Genomic DNA, 21082 nt, shown 5'->3' with positions numbered 1-21082 from the left:
TCGTACGGGTTACACCTGTCTCGTATTCCTCCTACGCCATTCAAATTCGTGGGAATGCTCAGTATATACACTTCCGCGAGTAAAATTTTGTTCTACCCATGCTCTATCTCGCGGAAGTGTATATTGAGCATGCTAATCAACTTGCAACAAAAGGGTCTATTAGGAATATGAGACAGGTGTAACCCATCAGAGGATGAAGTTGAATAATTTTTAAAATAATTATGTCAATTACGGTTCTACAACTGGGATTTATTGAAGGTCTTCTTAATTTAACAAAATTATAAGATGTGTGCTACATGTATCAACAGAAAATGATCATTTTGTAAAATACCAGACTAACTCCCTTACTCGGTATTACAGGTGAACTTCCTTTCATAAACCTTTTAACAACCAGACCTACCTCGTGATTGAAAAAGCAAAAAAGAAGCGCCACTACAAAGCCCTGAAAAAAATAATCACATGAATTATCATATGTCATACTAAAAAAATAATAAAAAAATAACATTTGTAGTTCTTTAACACAAAATTGCGATGGATACAAGAACGTTACGATTTTAGACGAATCGTCAGAAATTGTGAATAACAGAAAACAATATTTTAACATTTAGAACTGAAACACGTACAGGTTCTAAGAACATTTAACTCCTCGGGAAATGGTTGTACAATGATAATGTTTATATTTTATATCCATTTTCCTGTTTCTACTAGTAATGGGGGAATATTTATAACTGTTTGCATTAAAGAACCGACTCTGCTTCAGCGGTAGTTTTTGACGTATACAACAGAACGTATTATTAGGGGTGCTTTTCGTTATACGGTTTATTCCACTTGAATTACAATACATTATTAAACATCGTTATAATTAAGGTTCGAACGAGAATTCCTGCTTTCTGATTTAAAAAACTGATTTGTTGAACTTGTTATAGTTTTCGTTTCCTCTTTCGTCTACCCCAGACTTGACTTGACAACTCGTCGGGTTTTTCTAGAAAAGCTACCGGTGCACCTGGTCCATGCTCCCAGTTTTTAACGGAGTCCGAATTGCTCATTTGCATTTGTTACTTTGTATGCATGATTTTAGTTACTTTATGTTCTTTGTTGTTTAAGTATGTTTTTCCTGTCTGGTCTTTGTCCCTGGATTACATTTGTTTTGATTACCGCTATTACCTTGATTCCCTTGATTACTCTTTCTATATGGTTCGTCCACTTGAACCATAGATGCGTGTTCCATTATCGGTTCGTTCCCAATGCTGCGTCTCAGATCACAAACCAGACGAACCGGAAGTAGCATTAGAGAAAGTATGCACGTACCGGTTAACGGAAAAGGAAGCTAATGTCGCTTCAGTATTTAAGTAACGTGTACGGAAGTGACTTGGTAAAGAAACTATCATTTAAAAACGTAGGAATGTTAAAAACTACTTTTAATGATTGTTTGTTTTTTTATGTTTTACACAGGCATAATATCTTAACTTTAAATGATTTGCACCTGCATTAAACAAGTCATTACTATGTTTTTTGAAAAATATCATAATTGAAACGAGAGAAAATGACTAGTTTTATATATTTTTCAGTTAATAAAACACCTACTTGAATTGAATTGAAGAACATTTCAAAATACAGCTTGACAAGCTCTGCCTTCTCATTAACATTGTCTGGCAGGCCAATAAATACAATATAATGAATACCAAACAAAGGTATCAATACTAAAGTGGACTTCGCCAACCTCCTGTAAAACAATAAAATAATAAAACATCAGCAATGACATTATTTATAAACTAATTATTCATCAGCTGATCATGTCAACACACTTGAACCTAATGCATTGCTTCATTTGAAGATGTTTACATAAAAATGTCGTATAAACATAAAAGCTAAAAACTGTGTCATCCTGACTGTAATGTTACTATGGTGATTTTGACTAACACCAACAATCAAAATTTATAAGTATTACAATCCAATTAACGAATTCATCTCAGGTCGGTGTGACAACGACAGGTAAACGTAAATGAAAACATAAACACGGAGAATGACAGATTGTTAAGAAATAATTAAAATTGTACTTATAATTCATAACAATATTTGAAGCAAAATATGTGTGCGAAGGAAGTTAGTCAACAATCATTATCCAAATTAATCGTATTCTAGACAAAATTATAGACATCGCAATAAATATTCTGTAGTAAATTTACAGTTATCATCGGAGTTTTAAAATTTAAACACACACTACATCACATTTAGATATTAATTTAAGCGTTACGATAGTGAAACGTCGTGTTAAATGCATATGATATTAGTATCTTACTCTGGCGTCAACAAAGTGCACCAATACGCCTTTATTCAGTGGACAGTTTCAAAATAGTTCTACCACTTCTTTCTAGTGCTTTTAGCGAGTAATATTGTAAACTTGAGGGAGTAGAGTTGGTCTTCCCTAGATTGAATGACCATTTACTGATGCACATCCTTCCCTTGGTAGTTAACTTTTAACTTTTTATAAAACTTAGCTTCGATTTTCTTGTGTATTGTCTAGTTAACTACCTTAGACATTTCATCGGGTAAAGGTCATTCAATCAAGGGAACACTGACTATTTTCTCTGATATTACATTGTAACTATATTACTCACTATATAAACATGAATAACAAATTTACAAGAAGCAAGATTTCGTGCATATTAGGAAACTCAGAATATGCCAATTAACTATATGGGTACAAAGTCAACGAAGCTAAGAAAAAAAAACGAAACGTATTCAAACACCTGAGTTTTACATTAAAACTGTGGTAGGGGTTAAAGCAGCAAAATATTTCTACTAAAGAGACATTAGTCTACATGTCTTACAATCTACGTCATAGAACCACAATTTATTGAAGCTGAAATATAAAATTTACTGAAGTACATGTACAAGAATCAGAAAAACTCCGATAAACATGATACCTTAATGTAAAAAATACTAATCGATCCAGCAATTGCCATACACTCCTAATGAGGTCCTTATGAAGTACTTATATAAATATTTATTGTACAGACTTTTCGTCCTAACTGTTTTGATAGTCAATGTGCATGCACGACAAACACTTTTGATATGTTTGGATATAACAAGAAGTATATATTCGACAGGTCAATAAGACCAAAACAACGAGTAAGGACGAAAAGATCTATTCCTTTCTTAATTTCAACATTTTTATACCTTCTACGTTTCTATTCCTTGTTCTAAAAAAATCGGATTTTTTTCAACAGAATAGGGTTTGTAAGTCTTGTTCTAGTTTCAGTTTTCCTTCCGGAATTTTAGATGTAGAACGTATTGAAATCCGAAGGCCGGTCTGCATTTTATTGTTCACTTCCGGGAAATGAAAACGCTGTATTACTATGCAAAATCTTCTATTTCTATGCTTTTCTTAACATTTTTATTCAGTAAAAATATATTTTGCTTTTAACAATGAACTCAGTGCTATGTTAGTGACGAATCTCTATGCATTTGAATGGGAGATGATGACCCATTCTCATGAAATCACAGAGTCACGTGACGAGACTTACATACCCTATTGACAAAATCAGTTGAAATAAACTTAAATAGAGTCAACTCCGTTGTACATTCGACATCGAAACTTTTTCTAAAAAGATAGATTCTTTCACAATAGAAGTTTAAAGTTGTTTTTATGTCATCAATATTTACTATTTAAATGTTGCGATGCAGCGAAATTTGTAGCTAAATTCGTATTTATATAGATAATCAAATTTGGCTTTTATTCATTTTGGACGGATAGTTTAACCACATTTTGTTCAGCATGTATTTTACCCTTGATCAGAATGATTTTTACAGAACCTGGGATTTAAAACAAAATCCAAAACAGCAAATTAAAAACCAAAAGGAGCTTGTACTTTGCGAATTGGGAAACAGCTCCCAACACGGAATCTAATCTTATATTTGTTTTGTTTAAATCTGGATTGTGTGGAAGTGTGTGTTTACATTTTTGTGTATTAAATATCTGAAAATCAGTATCAAGTAGTAAATACTTCTAAAAAGACAATACAAAACACAGTACAACGACATTTTCGATGGATACGAAAGTTACAAAAATAGAAAGTAAGTCAAAATAAAAGTTATGCATAGACCAGTGTACAAAAACAATTCTCTTTTCCAGTAGCATCACTAATTGACATGGATTTATTTTATTTGGTTTTTGTGAGATTTTCAGGTATTATGAAATTAAGCATTTACTTACCAAAATCAAATTATATTACACTAGTCATATATACAAAACCAAGTTCTGAATAAAAATCATTACATCAATAAAGAATGAATACATCACATTAAAATACTAACCTATACCTGAATTTCTTTGATTCAAATGAATTAAAGGCCGTCAGCTTTGTGAATAAAATTCTTACTATGTTCAGAAATATCAGGAAATTAATCTACAAAGAACATTATCATACTGTTATTCAAGTAAGCGTAAAATAAACAGCTATGTTAAAGCATCCTCGCCTTTATTTATATGTTAAACGTCTTATAACTCAATGGAATAATGTCTAAAAACAATTAAGTACCAGTCAATGTAAAATTCAGACACTGCCTATGGTAAGGTGCTTCATGGTGTAGAAAAAAACCCATGGATCAGACGATGCTTTTTTGGTATATGTATGCTATATTGTTATGTGACAATAATAACAATAATAATAATATGTGACAACAGGAAACAACATTTAACCTCTCACTAAAATCAACCAAATCAAGAACGGTAAGTCTTGTAAAGTGCTAATTTCATGTACATTCTATATAAATTTTATCTCAAAAGCGCAACCCCCAAAATGAAAAACTAAGACTAGTTATATGATCTGTAATGGTTTCTAAACAAGAAATAAAACTACCTTCGGTGGGTATTTGACATGCATGAATCACCTACTGTATGATTTTTATCAAGATTGCTACTTAAAAAGGCGATAGGGTAACAGTGTACCCTTGCTTTATTGGTAAACGTCAGGGAATACAGTTGGTCGCCCCTGATTACATTTTGTAAATAGCTAACAATCACCTAATGAACTTACTTAGTTTTGATGTGTGATATATTTTATTTGGTATTCTACATTGTGTAAAAGCTCCATTTACTGAACTTATCAATATTACTAACTGTAAAATAATTATAAATTAAAAGTTATCGTAAGACCAAAGGAACTTTAGGTCATGAGTTAGATCTATTTATTTGGTAAAAAATGTACTTAAATGCTGTTTTAACGGTTTTTACATTTTACTGTTCATGGCCATACACGTTTTTTAATGTTAGGTCATGGACAGTAAAATGTAAAAAAAACAAATCGTTAAAACAACACTTATATGCATTTTTTCCCATGACCTCAAGATTCTTTTGTAAGACTCGTGAAAAAACGTCATTTAATGACTACTTCTAATCAACCATGACATACCCGATAACAGAAAATAATAAGTGATATCAAAAATTACTTTGCGTACCTTGTTCTAACATTAAGAAAATTATTAGTAAAAATGTTAGAACCAATCAGTGTTGGTAAGAATGTGCTTGATTATTTTTACTTTCACTATATATGGCTATCATCACTGAACAGTTCAGAGTCTGCTCAATGTTTCACTTAATAAAAAAATACAATTCAACTTACTAGTACGGAAAACACCACGGGACCACGCATGATCCAAAAGTATGCGGAATTAGTATTCCAACATCTATAATTAGATAACATTTGAAATTACAGAAAATATCAATTGTTAATCGAGCGAATGTATATTTTAAGCCAGCAAACAAAAATTGTTGATAGACATTCTAAATTATATTAGCCTTGAAATAACGTAATCATTATAAAGAACTATTCGGAGTTGTGTAATACAGTGATGCAAAATAAACATGGTTAAGTCGTTCTTCGTTTTTTTTTAGAATACTCTTATTTTTGTCCATTTTGGCTTGCCATACTTTTATTTCTATATTTCTGTAAGCAAATAATAACCTGGTCCATTTTGTGTTGAAGCAAAGGAGCATTGAATTCATTATGTTTATCATTTGATGTGTAGCTTTGTTATTTTTGGCAAGGATCGTTTGTTTTTTTTTTTTTAAATGGGTCATAGTCATATATTTCAAGATTGTGATTGCCCATTTCAGCTCCGATGGGCATATTGTCTATGGTATCTGCCTTTCACAATCACTGTTGTTTTCATGCATACTTTTCGTTTCTTTGATGATATTTCAGCAATTATTTAATTTTTTCTGAATATGTCTTATATTTTTTCTACGATTTACGTACAGAGTATTATCATATAGAATTCTCACGATGACCCATGGTACAACGAAAAGCACTGGACATGCTAAAAGAAAGTCACATAACTGCGATAATTACATATACAAGAAACTTTTGAATATAAATAGTAACAGTAATTGTTTAAATGATTTGTTTCATTGATATATTTACTGGTATCTTCGTCCAAGAATATGAGGGCCAATCCTCATTGTATGTTACATACACCGCCATGATTACGTCTAACATATATTTGTTTTGAGTTTTCGTGTTCGATTTGCTCTCTTCGAAATGTTTTTCGCGTTTATAATTTTAGTTTTTGAGTCATTGCCTCAAAACCTTTAAATAGTATCCAGTCATTTCGCCCTTGATTGTTAACAAATATTTGTTGTGGCGTTTAACAGAGTAATCAAGGTTATAGCGGTAATCAAAAGAATGTAATCCAGGGACAAAGACCAGACATGAAAAACAGACACACACAACTAAGAACATAAAGTAACTAAAATCATACATACAAAGTAACAAAAGCAAATGAGCAACTCAGACTCCACTAATAACTGGGAGCATGGACCAGGAACAGTTTCGATACCAAATTCATAAATTCATGCTATGACTTTTTCTTTCTTTTATATTATTGTTATTTTAATTTGTCTATTAATTGTATTTCAATGTAAAGTGTAAAACTGATTTCAGTTTGTAGCATAGAGTGCATTTTTACAAAATAATTGAACTTACTCCAACCAAAGATGAGGAACCATTTCACTCCCCTCTTTTCATTAAAGACAGTCATTGTGATGAGGAGGTTGAGGTAAAGACCCTCAACAAGAATCCAGACATAATTCGTCCCGAGAATGTAATGGAAAGATGTAAAGAATAATTTACATCCCCAATGCTAAACATACCAAAATAAAAAAGTTGACAGAGAAGTGAAATCAACCAATTTTACTCATATAATTTGTTTTTAAAGTTTTGATGAGTTTTACCAGTGATGTGTACGTCATCGAACACATTTTTGAACTGATGACCTACTTTTAAGGATATTAAAGTTATATTCATGTATTGTCTGCTTGTTCGGTTTTTGTTTTTTTTACTCTATCATGTAGACAATTTAATTAAAAATTAAACCTATCAATTGTTTCTTCAGTCACTGTATGTAAGACCTAACAACACTTCATTCTACTTCATGTTCAGATGACCTTTTCAGAATCCTCGGTATTTTCCCTTTGAATAATGCTTTTAAAATCATGAAAGATGAAATCTGATTGGCTATCTGAATAGTCATCAGAACAGAAAGTAGAATGGAGTGTTGTTAAATGCAGTGTCTGAATGAAACAATTGATAAGTTCTATGTTTTATGTCTTTTTATATAACAAGCGTTTCATATGGAGATGTTGACCGAACATCACCTTAATGAGGTCACATTATATTTTTGTTTTTTTATAGTTAACGGTCCAATATATTTAAATCTTAGATTGCTAGAACTAGTATTTCGGACGCATTATATGTTCTTCCAAATACCAGACCAAAATACTGCAGAAACAAGAAGAAAATTCAATTAAACATACAAACAAACAAAAGTTTGCAAATTTCAGCATTATTATAAAGAAAATATAGCGTAATGAAGTTTAATGTTCAAAAAACCGAACATTAGTACACCCGCTTAGAAGAGGAAAGATCTCATTGAATAAATCGTAAATACAAAATAAACAAAAAGTTTTACTCACTGTTCCTTCCTGTATAAATTCAACATTATCACCGTCTTGTCGAACATCAGACGGAAATCCTAGACCATGTACCAACATATTTTCTTTAAGAAAGGATATTGCTGCCCTCAGTATGAATGACATGAATAAATTAATGTGAATGATATTTCTTGGACACCGCAAGCGCCTGAAAGAGAATCTTATTTAATACTATTTGACTACAGTCTATAGTAAGTAGGTTATAGTGAAATGCGTTAAAAGTAGTATCTATCATGTAAAATAAAAATAACCAGAGCACTTGGGGTTAACATCTTAGAAGGGCGCCATTATATACGTTGTAAACAAAATTGATAAACATACATTTTTTTGTACGTATTTTTCAATTGTTTTTCTTATTGTGTCATTTTCCAATTATTTGTCTTATATGACGCCATTGTTTAATATTTGGTTTGTGAGTCATTATTATAAAAACATTTATATGATATAAATGACTTCTTAAATATTTTTTTTACGGCTTAATATTTCGAATTTGATATCGTCTAGCCGCACATGAAGCCAGTTTGTCACACCGTTCCATAGTTTTGATTATGTCACCGATAGTTTTATCTTTATTGAATTTTGTAAGCAAGTAGTTTTCTGGCATAACATTAACATCTAGAATGGCAGCTTTTAGATGGCCATTTTGCCATAAAAATATAATCACTTTTTAATTACATTTCCATGTGACCTTTTTTTCTTAATCATAGGCAATATAAATTATTATAAGTCATTAAAAACTTAATCACCGCGCGATTGTTCCAGATTTTGTCATCTTATTAATGTCGAGTATTTATAAATATCAGGTTTTATTACAATACCTGAAGGATGACATAACTGAAGTGGCCATCACCAAAGAAACAAGAGAAATTCCATAACCAATATTGTACATAACCCTGATGTACGGCATGTGTTTCTGCAAAAATATAATAAATTGCTTGTTTGTTTGTTGGGGTTTAAGTTCCGAGCAGCAATATTTCAGCTAGATTCAGGCGATGCAAAAATATAATAAAGGCACATAGTTTAACGTATCAATTTACTGTACGTTGGCCATGGGTGTTTTAGTGTACCGTCAGCTAATGCCTTTCGTCAGCTATACTTTCAACTTATTACAGTTGGTCAATATGTATTGAAGGTAATTGTCCAGAAAGAGAAGACCAACTAAATTATAAGGTTACATTAATCATTTTACTTGCTGTAATATTTCGTTTACTATTACTACAATTTTTATGTTAGAACTTAACTCCTTAAAACCATGACAACGAACCATATGCACTTTCACAATTTGGCTCCACTTACTTTTCGACATTAATCCTGAAGTTTAAGGAAAGAGTTTAAACTTTGGTAATTCAATTAGCACTGCAATTCTTTATGCACACTGAAGAACTTTCCAGACTTGGCTTCCTATTTCGATATTGTTTTACTTCTGTGTACTGTTTTCAAATCTATGTATGTGGTTCTAATGCTGATGAGAGGTTTTGCCTTGCAAACCGGAATTTGCAAAATTATTCTCTCGCCCCATTGTCCATTCATAGTAGCCAAAAATGCATAGTACTTAAATATGATGTTAAATCTTCTATGAGTAGGATAGTGTAAAAGGGTTAGTGACATTGAAATTTAAATTTTGCTTATTTTGCTTGATAAGACGCTAGCTAGTCTTCATTTTAAGTACATGTTGTAGCAATCTTTCTGAAAATCTGACAGAAGGTGAATCATACATGTCAAAAACCCACCAAATTCAGTTTTATTTCTTATTCATAAGCAGTAATTGATCACGTAACCAGTCTCAGTTTTTCATTTGGTTGTTGCGCTTTTCAGATAAAAATTGTATAGATTGTATATGAAATTTGCACTTTGCAAGAGTTATCGTTCTTGATTTGGTTTCATATGGTTGCTTTTAGTGGGAGATAAATATGTGATTTTCTCAAAAGTGCAAATCTGAATGCAGAAAAGGGTGTTGTAATGTGAAAATATAGCATATGTAGACTGAAAAAGCATCATTTGTTTGGATGACCATGAATCATTTTACCATCGGTAGTGTCTGCATTTTATGTGGACTGGTACTTAACTAAACGTAGAGTGTTTCAAGATATTGTCCATGAAACAATAATATGTATAGTGGGTTTATAGAATATGTCATTTTTCCCCAAAACGAATTTATTAATCCAATAGAAATCACAAAATCACAGGCACTAAATCTTAAAATAAAGGAGTATAAACTCTTTGATCTGTTCAAAATTAGTTGACTTGTAAAGTAACTTAAATATGTGTTCTGTATCATCCACTTTCGAAACAGTAAACATCACAGAAACGTCATAATGAGTTTCACATTACATTGAGACAAATGTAGCATACTTAATATGTGCTGTCCTTTTCATAGGGCGTGACTGGTTTAGATACTGATAAACTTATTATAAGTTTTAATAACGTGCATAGTGAAAAAATGACTATAATAACGAATGTGCATATGAATTATGTTTTACATTAAATAGCAATACTCTCTTACTTTGTACAGTTCAGAGATGACTGTTGTCGTGGAAGCAGGAGCACAGTCTGTGTAATCCGTCCAAGACAGATTTAATACTGGGTGATAAAACCAGGTCCCATTTTCCGTGCAAAACTTATGTGCAAATTCTAAAAAAAGAGAGAAACTGATATAGTTCTCGGAAGTAAATGTATTCTGTAAAGCTAAAGTCCAGTATTTGAGTTTTTTTGTTTTGTAATGTTTGTTTTTTTCTTTAAATTAAAAAAAAAATCCATTAACTACTGGACATAGTGTACAAATAATTGACAATTACCCAAATGAACTGCCTTTAGTAGTAATTGATAGGAGATTCAAATACATATACTAGTACGTAGAATGGAAGAAAGTTTTAATCTTCTTGACAATAGTGTCCAGTTAACTACAGAAGGCAATTCATTAGGAAATGGCTTTTCGATAAACTATAGCCCATCAAGTTTACTATTTTACTCTCTGCGAAAAGACAATAAAAGTCTTACCTAAATAAAGCGCGATTTAGAATACAGAATTTTCTGTAACAGGTAATTGAGGTGTGTACGTATTCATAATTTGTTTGTTTGTTTGTTTGTGTGTGTGTGTTCCCCGGAAAACATTTACATGGACCATTCTTGTCTTGCATTTAAACTCTTAGATGTCTATTGTTTATTCAAGATTCGGATAAGATTGGTTTATTTGTACAGTGTTAAAAATCGATGTGTTCAAAAATATTTTAATAATATTGACCTGTTGTGTCATAACATATTCTACATTCGATCATTGGATTATGATTTAATTTCTGTGACGTCATCAAACTTATTAAAAACTATTTACTCACTGAATTTATGTACTTTATTTAAATCATAGGGAATGACTATCATATTTTTTTGGGTCTATTTGAAAAAAGCTCAATGCCCGTAGTGCACACTTAAAAAAACCTGCTACGCGGGTTATTTAGAGTGCGCACGTGAATGAGGTTATTTTTTTATAGACCGAAAAACTATAACAGTCATTCATTAAGTAGCACTCTAGCTAAGAATCATGCAAAATGTGATACATGGTTGGAAAGCCTACATATTTTTATTTTTGATATTTTGTTTAAAATGCTTTAATAAACAGAAATTAACATTTGGTTTTTCATATAACCCGTGCTCATAACAGATAAAAATTGTATAGAATACACTGTAGAATTCGAAAGTAAGGGAAATAACTCTGTAAATGACACTCAAATACAATAGAATCTACTGGATTTTCAGTGTTGATTATCTCCTAAGAGCAGGCAGATTTAAATGAATAATTACACATTATAATATAGACTCATAAAACAACTTAATTACAAAAATAAAAATATATAGCCTTTTTTCGGGTGCATCACATTTTTCAGATTTTGCATGATTCTTACAAAGACAGCTACTTAAAATTTGAGTATATATCTTGTACACAATTTAGTTTTAGGTCTTCCTATTTTTTTTGTTTCTAACGCTGTTGATCAGAGGTTACTGCTTAAAAAAAAGTGTATAGCAGGGGCGGATCCAGGTTTGATTTTTTTTTTTTTTTTGTGGGGGGGGTAATTGAATTAAATGACGACGTGTAAAGCAATGCAAAAATATTATTGTGGGCGAAACTTGTGGTGAAAAATCGTTTTCTTACCGATTTGGGGGGAGGGGGGTGTACGCCCAGTACGCCAGTCCTTGGATCCGCGCCTGGAAATTTGCAATATTCAGATGTTTGGTATTTTTGTATTTAATGTAGATCATACCTAATATTTTTGGTTTATAGATTTTTCTCATTTGTTTTCAAATATGACCTTCAACGAGTTACTGTAAAATTTTTAAAAATCAAAGGTCACCAAACTTAACTTGGACTTGGATAATTGGACCATAAAATGGAAGATTTTTTTTACATTATTTCTTATAGATTCTGTATGGAATTCTCGCTATTTTATAAACTATAAAAAAAAATGGTAGATTAAATTTCTTTAAAAAATTGTATAAAGACCGCATATCTGACATGCTTTCTTATCTCAAAACGAAAATTTGGGGTCACCGAACTTTTCTCCCTTTAATGTCAAAACACTAAAATACCATTACATTTCTATAGAACATTTTCCCGCCCCTAATCTCCGCCTTGAAAGATGGACTTTTTAAAGTTAATGTTTGTATATTTAGCACATGTTGTTTTATGTGTAAAATTCTTAACAAATAATTCAAAGTCAATTTTACACAATTTTAAACAATACATACTCATTGAAAATAAATACTTCTGTACGGTTTTGCAAGATGGCCAAACAGAATGCTCAGTGAAATAGGAATACCTTTATACAAATAGTTATATAGTACTTACCTGCTAGTTCAATAATATTTGTGGAATAGAGGTAAATCGTACCAAATAGTCGCACAATACTGTGAAAGTATTTTTATTCGTGGGTGCCAATTTTCGTGGTTCAGGGGACAATGGTCAGTTCGTAGATTCTTGAATTCGTGGATTTGACAACTTTATCATACAAACGAATAAGAAATTTCCTTTTCGTTGGATACCAAATTTCGTGGTTTACCATACCCACAAAATCCACGAAAAGTGATACCCCAAGAACAATAATACTTTCACAATACTAACTTGCAGTATCAAAACTGTTGAAGTAATTGGGACAAGGAAAAGTTGCCATACTTCCAGCTGGAGTCGGAGGCCAGCATGACAATGTATCCCACACTCTTTCGCAGTAACTTTCTACAATTAAAGGATGATTTCAAGTCCAAGTTTTGTTATACAAACAATGCAGCTGGTAAATATATTGATGTATCAAAAGACGGCCACACAGAAAGTGTACTTCTTCTTTCTTATCAGCAATATTGCTTAAGTTTAAAGATTTGCATTGTTTCTTTGAATATTTAATAATTGTAAATTGTTTGGTTGCCAAACCTGGTATAATATTTTATGTACAAAAAGTTAAATTTTGTATAAAGAAGTTTAATTGGTATCTTCAGTCTCTCATTTCTATTATTTTTTTCCATTTCTTTAATCGCGATTGCGTTTTATCATATATGTATTTATGCATAGATGATATTAGCGGTTGGGCATTTAATTAGTACTCCAGCTAAAAATCATGCAAAATGTGATCATTGGTTGGAAAGTCTACATATTGTTATTTTTGATATTTTATTTAAAACGTTATCAACAGAAATTAACATGTGGTTTTTAATATAACCCCTGTTCTTAAGAGATATAAATTATATAGAACGTACTGTAGAATTCAAAATAAGGGAGATGACTCTGCAAAAGACGTTCAAATACAGTACAAACTATTGAATTTTCAATGTGAATTTTCTTCTAAGAGTAGACATATTGGAATGAATGATTATTCAAGTCATCACAAAGACCTATAAAGAAACTTAATAAGAAAATAAAAACATAAAGCCTTTTGTGGGGTGTATTACATATAACAGAATTTGCATGATTCTCACAAAGACAACTACTTAAATATATATATTTAATCTAAATCACTATCTTAATAGTGCATTTTCAGAGAGGTAACAAAATTATAATGCACATGTTTATCTTTAAATGTGTGTACAAATGGGGATTTTAACATAAAATATAAGTAAATAAAAATATATTTAAAATTAATTTAAGAATTATTTTTATTCAATTTGTACATTTAATAATCAACTCGATTTATATGACGAATACCACTGACACTTCAAACTCTCTTTAAATTTAATTCCAGCAATGCAAGTGTCATTGGTTATCTCGTTGATGTATGAAAAAATGGGATTTCAACCTCATACATTATACGACCACGTTTTGTTTAGTTCCATTTAGGGCAAACAAAAGCGTTTTAGATAGGCAATGGTATTACCATTGTGTGAAGATGCTTCTTCCTCAATTTGTTTCTGGCACGTTCTGTTTACTTCAGCTATAGCAAGATCTTGTTCCTCTATGGAGATTGACACTACTTTCTAGAAATATAAATAACGATGAAAAATAAGAAGTATGAGAAAGTAATAAAGGGAACCAAGTTTAGAGCGGAAATCAAAAGAATGTAATCCAGGGACAAAGATCAGACATGGAGAACAGCTAGACACACACAAAAAAATTAAATAACCAAAATAACACTCACAGGGCAACAAAAGCAAATGGGCAACTCGGACTCCACTAAAAACAAACTGGGAGCACAGACCAAGTGCACCAGTAAGATAAGCGTCCTCTGCTTATATAGAAACATAAGACTTGAATAAAAGTTTCAAAATGACACGAAAATGTGGCGAAGAAATGAAACTTCATTTACCAGAAACACACATGTCAATAAAAAGATTCTCTGAAACTGCTCGCTTACAAATACTAGTAGTACTTCGTATACATAAAATGTTTCCGCCTAATTATTTATTTAGTATTGTTTAGTCAACTATCATTAACTTATTTATGTCATTTTAGTTTATAATAATTCGTAATAATTTGTAACAAGATTTCTCTTTGAAGGAGTGATACTTCGATTACTTTCTTCGGTACTGTGATGATAATACCAAACGAAATAACATTTTGAAAATTAACCAACGAATTTTTAATACTGTGAAAGTATTATTGTTCGTGGGGTACTAATTTTCGTGGTTTTTGTGGGGAGGCCAATCCAATGAATTTGGTTCCCATCGAAAAGAAAAACCACGAATTCAAGAATCCACGAAACTTGCGTTTCTTCTCTAATCCACGAATATTGGTATCCACGAATTAAAGTACATTCACAGTATATGGATTTGAATCCATTAGTAATTAAAATATAAGGAATGTCTTTAATTTTGAACAGGTTATGAGAAATCCTTGGATTGGGCCAGTTGACGCTTATTTATAAAACTCTGATGAGTGTAAACTACCTCATCCCATTTTATTTCGTATAACCTGTTCAACAAGTAGAGGCATTCGTTAAATTTTCATGTTAGTGAAATAGATACCACTTTCATCGAACAAGTGGATTGTGGAGTTTTCAATACTATGTTTTTGTATGTAAAAAGATGCCAAACGTTAAGAATAAAACGTGTATATGTCTCATAATAGCACTTTTCAAAAACAATACGGCTTTTAAATAGACGGCACTGGAGAGGTAAATAAAGAGGACGGACTAAAAATTAACCCTAAAGAGAACACACAGTGATGACGGACCTACATTGGCTAAGTAAGCTTTATATTTTACTTTTAAAATTTAAAGTTTAAATCAAATTAATTAAGTTTTCAAACCAACATTTTCATTGAGTTTCCCCTGATATGAATCAGATTTCCAAAAGATATTAAGGAAATAGAAGGATTTATACAAATCCTATGATCTATGAAACATACTTGGAAGCAAATTCCAAGACAATGTGTAAATTACACATTTAGACTATATGTAAATCTTATTTCAAACCTGTTTTGGTAAAGAAGTAAAATTGGCTCTTCAAAATTTCTAAAAAAGACAATCATTTAAAATGAACAATACCTACAAGTAATTGTTATATAGGACTATCAAATCCGCTAAACAGTATTGAAAAATATATCTGCCAAACAAGAGTAAAATTCACTTTACCTGGTCATGTGTATTAAGGGGAGATAATAATGAAAAATTAGCCATAACGGTCACACATTATTAAAATTTCAAACATGACTTGGTAAATTCTCCATTTTTTTATAATTATTTTTATGATTATTTTATCTTGTGGTTCTTGTACTTGCAGTTTAATAAATCATATCAACTTAAGATTCCCTGTCAAACAAATCTAGACAACGATGTTTAATATATAACCGAAAATGTAAACACATCCGATAATCACAAGTATCACGTAATATGTATAATGGATTAACTGAAATATTACTAAAGTGATATTAATTGTATAATATATAATTTGAGACACATTGTACAAGTATACACACAATACACTTGTATGATTTTCATAATGAATATAAAACAATAAATGAAAATAAACATGTTTATATGTTTTTGAAGTGACGTCAAGAGCTGTTTATACGGGTTTCCAGTTACCATGGTTTCGGTTTAAACAGGTTCCATAGCATAATATTTTTTTCCTGTACGTATCATGGTAACTCAAATAAATGTTGTTTTTTTTTTTTTTTGTTTTTTTTTATAAATATATAGTCCGTTTCTAAGAAAAGGCACACTACTATCACATAAGATAATGATTACAGTTATTTTGTTTTCAATCACGTGGTGCACACTAGAAAATAACCTGCTACGCATTGAGATTATTTCAAATAGACCAAAAATTTAAAATTAAAATTTAAGGGAAATTGAATTATCACTTCCCTGGGTTTCCCGGAGGGAGCAAAGTCAAGGCCCTGAAACGGGTGTGGTATAAAACGTGTTTATTCTGATACTCTTGCAATGCTTTATTATTGCGAAAATGTGACTGACCATCGCAATCTTGATGTCATGTGTATTTAAAAAAAAATACTGACGCTGAATTTTTATTTTAGTCGCCAAAAATAACTACCAAATTGACCAAATTTAAATAATTATTGCACACTAAGTCGTGTAATATATATATCAGCTAAAATTTTCAAGGATCATTTGAAGGTCGCAGAGGAAACGCAGTTTTGTTTGCTTCATTACAAAGACTAGAATTTAGAGAAAGATCACTTATTCAATATTTAATTTCTAGCAAGAAAATATTACATAATAATGAATAACCATATGAATAAATGACACTACAAGCTGCAAAGGTGGGGCCTAAAAGTGCCAAATATTCCTGCAAAGGTATCCTCCACCCAAAGTATCCTTGGCGAAATCCGAGTGAATGTGCAATCAAAAAACACCAGCAGAACCATTCATGTCATGGCAAGTAAACCTGGTCATATCTAACCAAACAAATATCTAAATTCTTAAAATTACAACATCTATAAAGTATGAAGGATATGTTTATTATCATGTATTTCATGCCGACTTTAAATAAAACTTATTTATTTATATTTACATCGTATTTATTTCTACAATAATCTCATAATAACGTTTATTGTGGACTGAAAAGCTCCATAGTTTAATAGACAGAAAGATGGGCAAACAAAGGAGGGAAACCTTATGCCTCTCTGATAACAATATTGTACTAACAACGCATAGTTTCAATAATGATGAAAAGGGGGAGGAGTTGGATTTCCCTTAATTCAAGGATAATAATTTCATGAACTTCCCTAAAATAACAGGACCATTGAGAAATTTCTATCATATTCATAGGTATTCGGAAGCACTCCAGATAAAAATCATGCAAAATGTGATTCGTGGTAGGAAAGCCTACATATTTTTAGTTTTGTTATTTTGTTTAAAATGTTATAGTAAACAGAAAATGACATGCGGCCTTTCATATAACCTTTGTTATTAAGAGATAAAAATTGTATAGAATGTACTGTAAAATTTTAAAATACATGCAAGGGAGATAACTCTATAAATGACACTAAAATACAATAGAGACTGTTAGATTTTCAATGTTGATTATCTCCTAAGAGCCGACAGATTGAAATGGATAATTATACATTTCATCATATAGACCTATCAAGTAACTTCATAACAACAATAATGTGAAGCCTTTTTTGTGGTGTTTCACAAATTACAGAATTGGTATGACTCTTACAAAGACTTCTACTTAGAACCTATGTCTGGAAGAAAGTTTCTCAGTATCTTCTTCTCAATTGCCCAACTCTACCAATAAAGCTACACAATAATGTAGGCACTATAAGTTATAAATTAATCATAAATATGACTTACCGCACATGTATGAACGGAGCTGCAGAATAAAATGAACCAAACCAAAATCTCCATATCTGTTGAATAAAAACATATTTTCTATGAGTTAGTAGGGAAGATTAAGATAAAGGGGATTTAAATACGAATAAAATACAAATAAATCGTAAGAAAACACAGGAGGAGTAATATTTCCGCGGAGGATGCTAAAAGGTTTTAAAAATCTCTCCCTTCGAATTTAATGACAAAAAATTGAAATCAATAAACAAAGTTTTTTTTTTAAGTAGAAAAACATATACGTAGACTGAAACTAATCATTTACTACAGTTACGAACAAATGGCTTTATCAATTTATTAATATTATAATATCAATATGGATAACAGCGACTAGAGTAAAAGAAAGATAAAAGAAGGAAGAAATATAGAGACCGGGACATGACCTAATTTGATTTTGTTACTTTGTATGTATTATTTTAGTTACTTAATGTTCCCTGTTGTGTATGTCTTTTTCCGTGTTTAGTCTTTGTCCCGGGATTGCTTTCTTTTGATTTCCGCTAGAACATTGGTTCCCTTGATTACTCTAATGCAAGTATTGACCGTGATATAACCCAAAATACAGGATACAGGAAACAGAAAAACAATACCTTTATGGATGCAGATTAACAATACTGTATGTGTCATCTAATTTTAATTAGATTGCCCAACTACAAAAGTTCTAAAATCCATGGTGGTAGAACGATCACACTTCTTCAAAGTAAACAAAAAAGTGAAATAACAGCACGAAAGCACTTTAATGACCAACATCTCCTGACTGTGGACAGGTGCATGTCTGCAATGGGGTTAACTTTGTTTGATAAGGCCTTAACAATACTCCTTTAATGAACTATTAAAAATAAACAGAAACAACAAATAAACACACCGTAATATGAATTATTCAAATACTTCAACATACAACATATTCATACATGTATTGACGAAATGGGATATCCGATTAAAGAAGGTTTGCAGTTACTGAAAGGTAGCTTAAAACATATTAACGAATGACAATACCATCAAAATTACCAGCATTAAAAATAATCAGTCACTGCAATTCAACTGAAATTTCAATACTCTAATCATACCCAGGCCGGATCAAGACACTTTGAAAAGTAGGCCTGCCAGTCGGGGTTCCGCAGAAAAAAGGTGGCATGCTAGGAAAGTATAAATATGCCAGTATTTGTCAATTTTACAAATGAAAATGACAAATATTCCAATAAAAAAGGACGCACTTTACGATGAATTTTGATGTGTTTTATGTCCTGATTAACCATCTTCAGCAAAATGTAATCAACTTGACGAATTCTGAATCGATTGATTGACTGATTGTTGGGGTTTAACGCCCGAACAACAAGATTTCAGCTATTTTCAGGCGATGAACATGAAATGGATGATAAAATGAAAAATGGGATGAGACACAAGGACAATAGGGTCGACCATTTTTGTTTGGCACTGCAATAGGGAGAGGTGGGTAGGGTCGTGCAATTTAGCCTGAATCGACGGTGGAGATGGACGCACCTATATTGGTCGATAAGTTCATGACTGTAACCTTTGAATTTCCATAGTGATCAATTACAATTAAAAAAAATTAACAAAGCAATTTTACTCATCTCAAAAGTGGTTGATTCTAAAACTTTTGGCATGGCACACAAAATGAACACAAACAAAACATTTTTAAAAAGACTATTCCCGATAATTTCTATAGAAATATTTTTGTGCTCATTGTCATCTTCGTTTTTGTTACCGAGGATTTATTATTCTCGTTGTCGGAGCCTTTCAGAGCTTGCCCCTAAAAGTGTGTTTACACTTGCTGGCATCTTAAAGTATTCACAATTTTGGATTAGGTTATACGCTGACCAGTGCATTTTTGCGTGTAATATATATTATAACCGCGTTCATTTTCCATCAGTCTTGCATTAAACACATAGTTACCATTAAACTAAATTGTGAAAAAGTGATATTTTCTTAGCGCAATTTTAGAGTTTAATTAAATTTTTATGGTAATATTGGATTGGATATAAATTGCTTTTTGTTAGTCTTTCAAATATACCAGTTGAAGGTTCTTTCTGGTTAATTTATCCCAGTAGCTACATTTTACCACCAAATTAAAGGGATGGAAGATAAATGATCTCGGAAAGTATTTACTATTTTTTGTCTTTATTATAGTATGCTTGCGCACTGGTTGGGTTTCGCCATATCTGTTTATTATGTATTATTTATCATCCTAATGTGATGTTTGACAATTTCAAACCTTTTTATTATCCATAAAGGAGCACGGGAAGTATTCTTTTAAGAAAGCTTTTTCTGGTACATGTTATAGGATTTTTTTAAAGCAGATCCAGCATAGCATTTAACATATCGTGTTTTTTTTTTTTTTTTTTTTTTTTTTTTTTGTTGTTTTTTTTTTGGTTTGGTTTTTGGTTTGTTTTTGTTTTGTTTTTGTTTCTTGTTTTTGTTTTTGTTTTTGTTTTTATTTTTTGGGTTTTTTTGCCAATCCTATATTTGATTTTATAAGTACATAGTCCATTTCTAAGAATAGATGAGGTACACTACCACATAAGATAATTACTACAGTTAAAGAATGTCTGTTATATTTTTTTTTCACGTAGTGCACACTTGACGCAGGTTATTTTCAAGTGTACTACGGGCGTTTAGGTTATTCCAAATAGATCGAAAAATTACAAATCATTCCATATGATTTGATTTAAGTATCGAAATTCAACAAGTATATCCTTACATAATCGATTTTTGTAAACATGCAAATGAAATATGTTTTTTTTTAAACAACAAAAAACTTCGGTAATAAAATGGTAAGTTCGGTGATAATATTTTTGCTATTTACAAA

The 21082-nt window shown here is 31.2% G+C and overlaps 1 protein-coding gene across 4 annotated transcripts in view; it reads right to left on the bottom strand.

Moving 5' to 3' along the window:
• LOC148603047 (secretin receptor-like) overlaps positions 1-21082 on the bottom strand; it is a 31331-nt gene that overhangs the window by 3005 nt on the left and 7244 nt on the right. For 3 of the 4 annotated variants that reach the window (XM_088552375.1, XM_088552374.1, XM_088552373.1), the window contains exons 2-13: positions 18226-18281; positions 14344-14443; positions 13104-13214; positions 10497-10624; positions 8812-8906; positions 7976-8141; positions 6987-7143; positions 6261-6321; positions 5625-5688; positions 4318-4409; positions 1585-1723; positions 401-442 (exon numbers count right to left, since the gene is read on the bottom strand). In XM_088552375.1, the coding sequence (XP_088408501.1) occupies positions 401-442; positions 1585-1723; positions 4318-4409; positions 5625-5688; positions 6261-6321; positions 6987-7143; positions 7976-8141; positions 8812-8906; positions 10497-10624; positions 13104-13214; positions 14344-14443; positions 18226-18279 (1209 nt within the window). In that variant the 5' untranslated portion in view covers positions 18280-18281. The remainder of the gene's footprint in view (positions 1-400; positions 443-1584; positions 1724-4317; positions 4410-5624; positions 5689-6260; positions 6322-6986; positions 7144-7975; positions 8142-8811; positions 8907-10496; positions 10625-13103; positions 13215-14343; positions 14444-18225; positions 18282-21082) is intronic. The other variant, XM_088552376.1, reaches the window with a different exon arrangement.

The sequence above is a fragment of the Perna viridis genome, chromosome 11, assembly GCF_037379345.1.
Source record: "Perna viridis isolate PV_CMFRI_1.1 ecotype Kerala chromosome 11, ASM3737934v1, whole genome shotgun sequence".
NCBI lineage: Eukaryota > Metazoa > Mollusca > Bivalvia > Mytilida > Mytilidae > Perna > Perna viridis.
The sequence above is the reverse complement of the archived record's forward strand: the minus strand, read 5'-3'. Positions and strand labels throughout refer to the sequence as shown.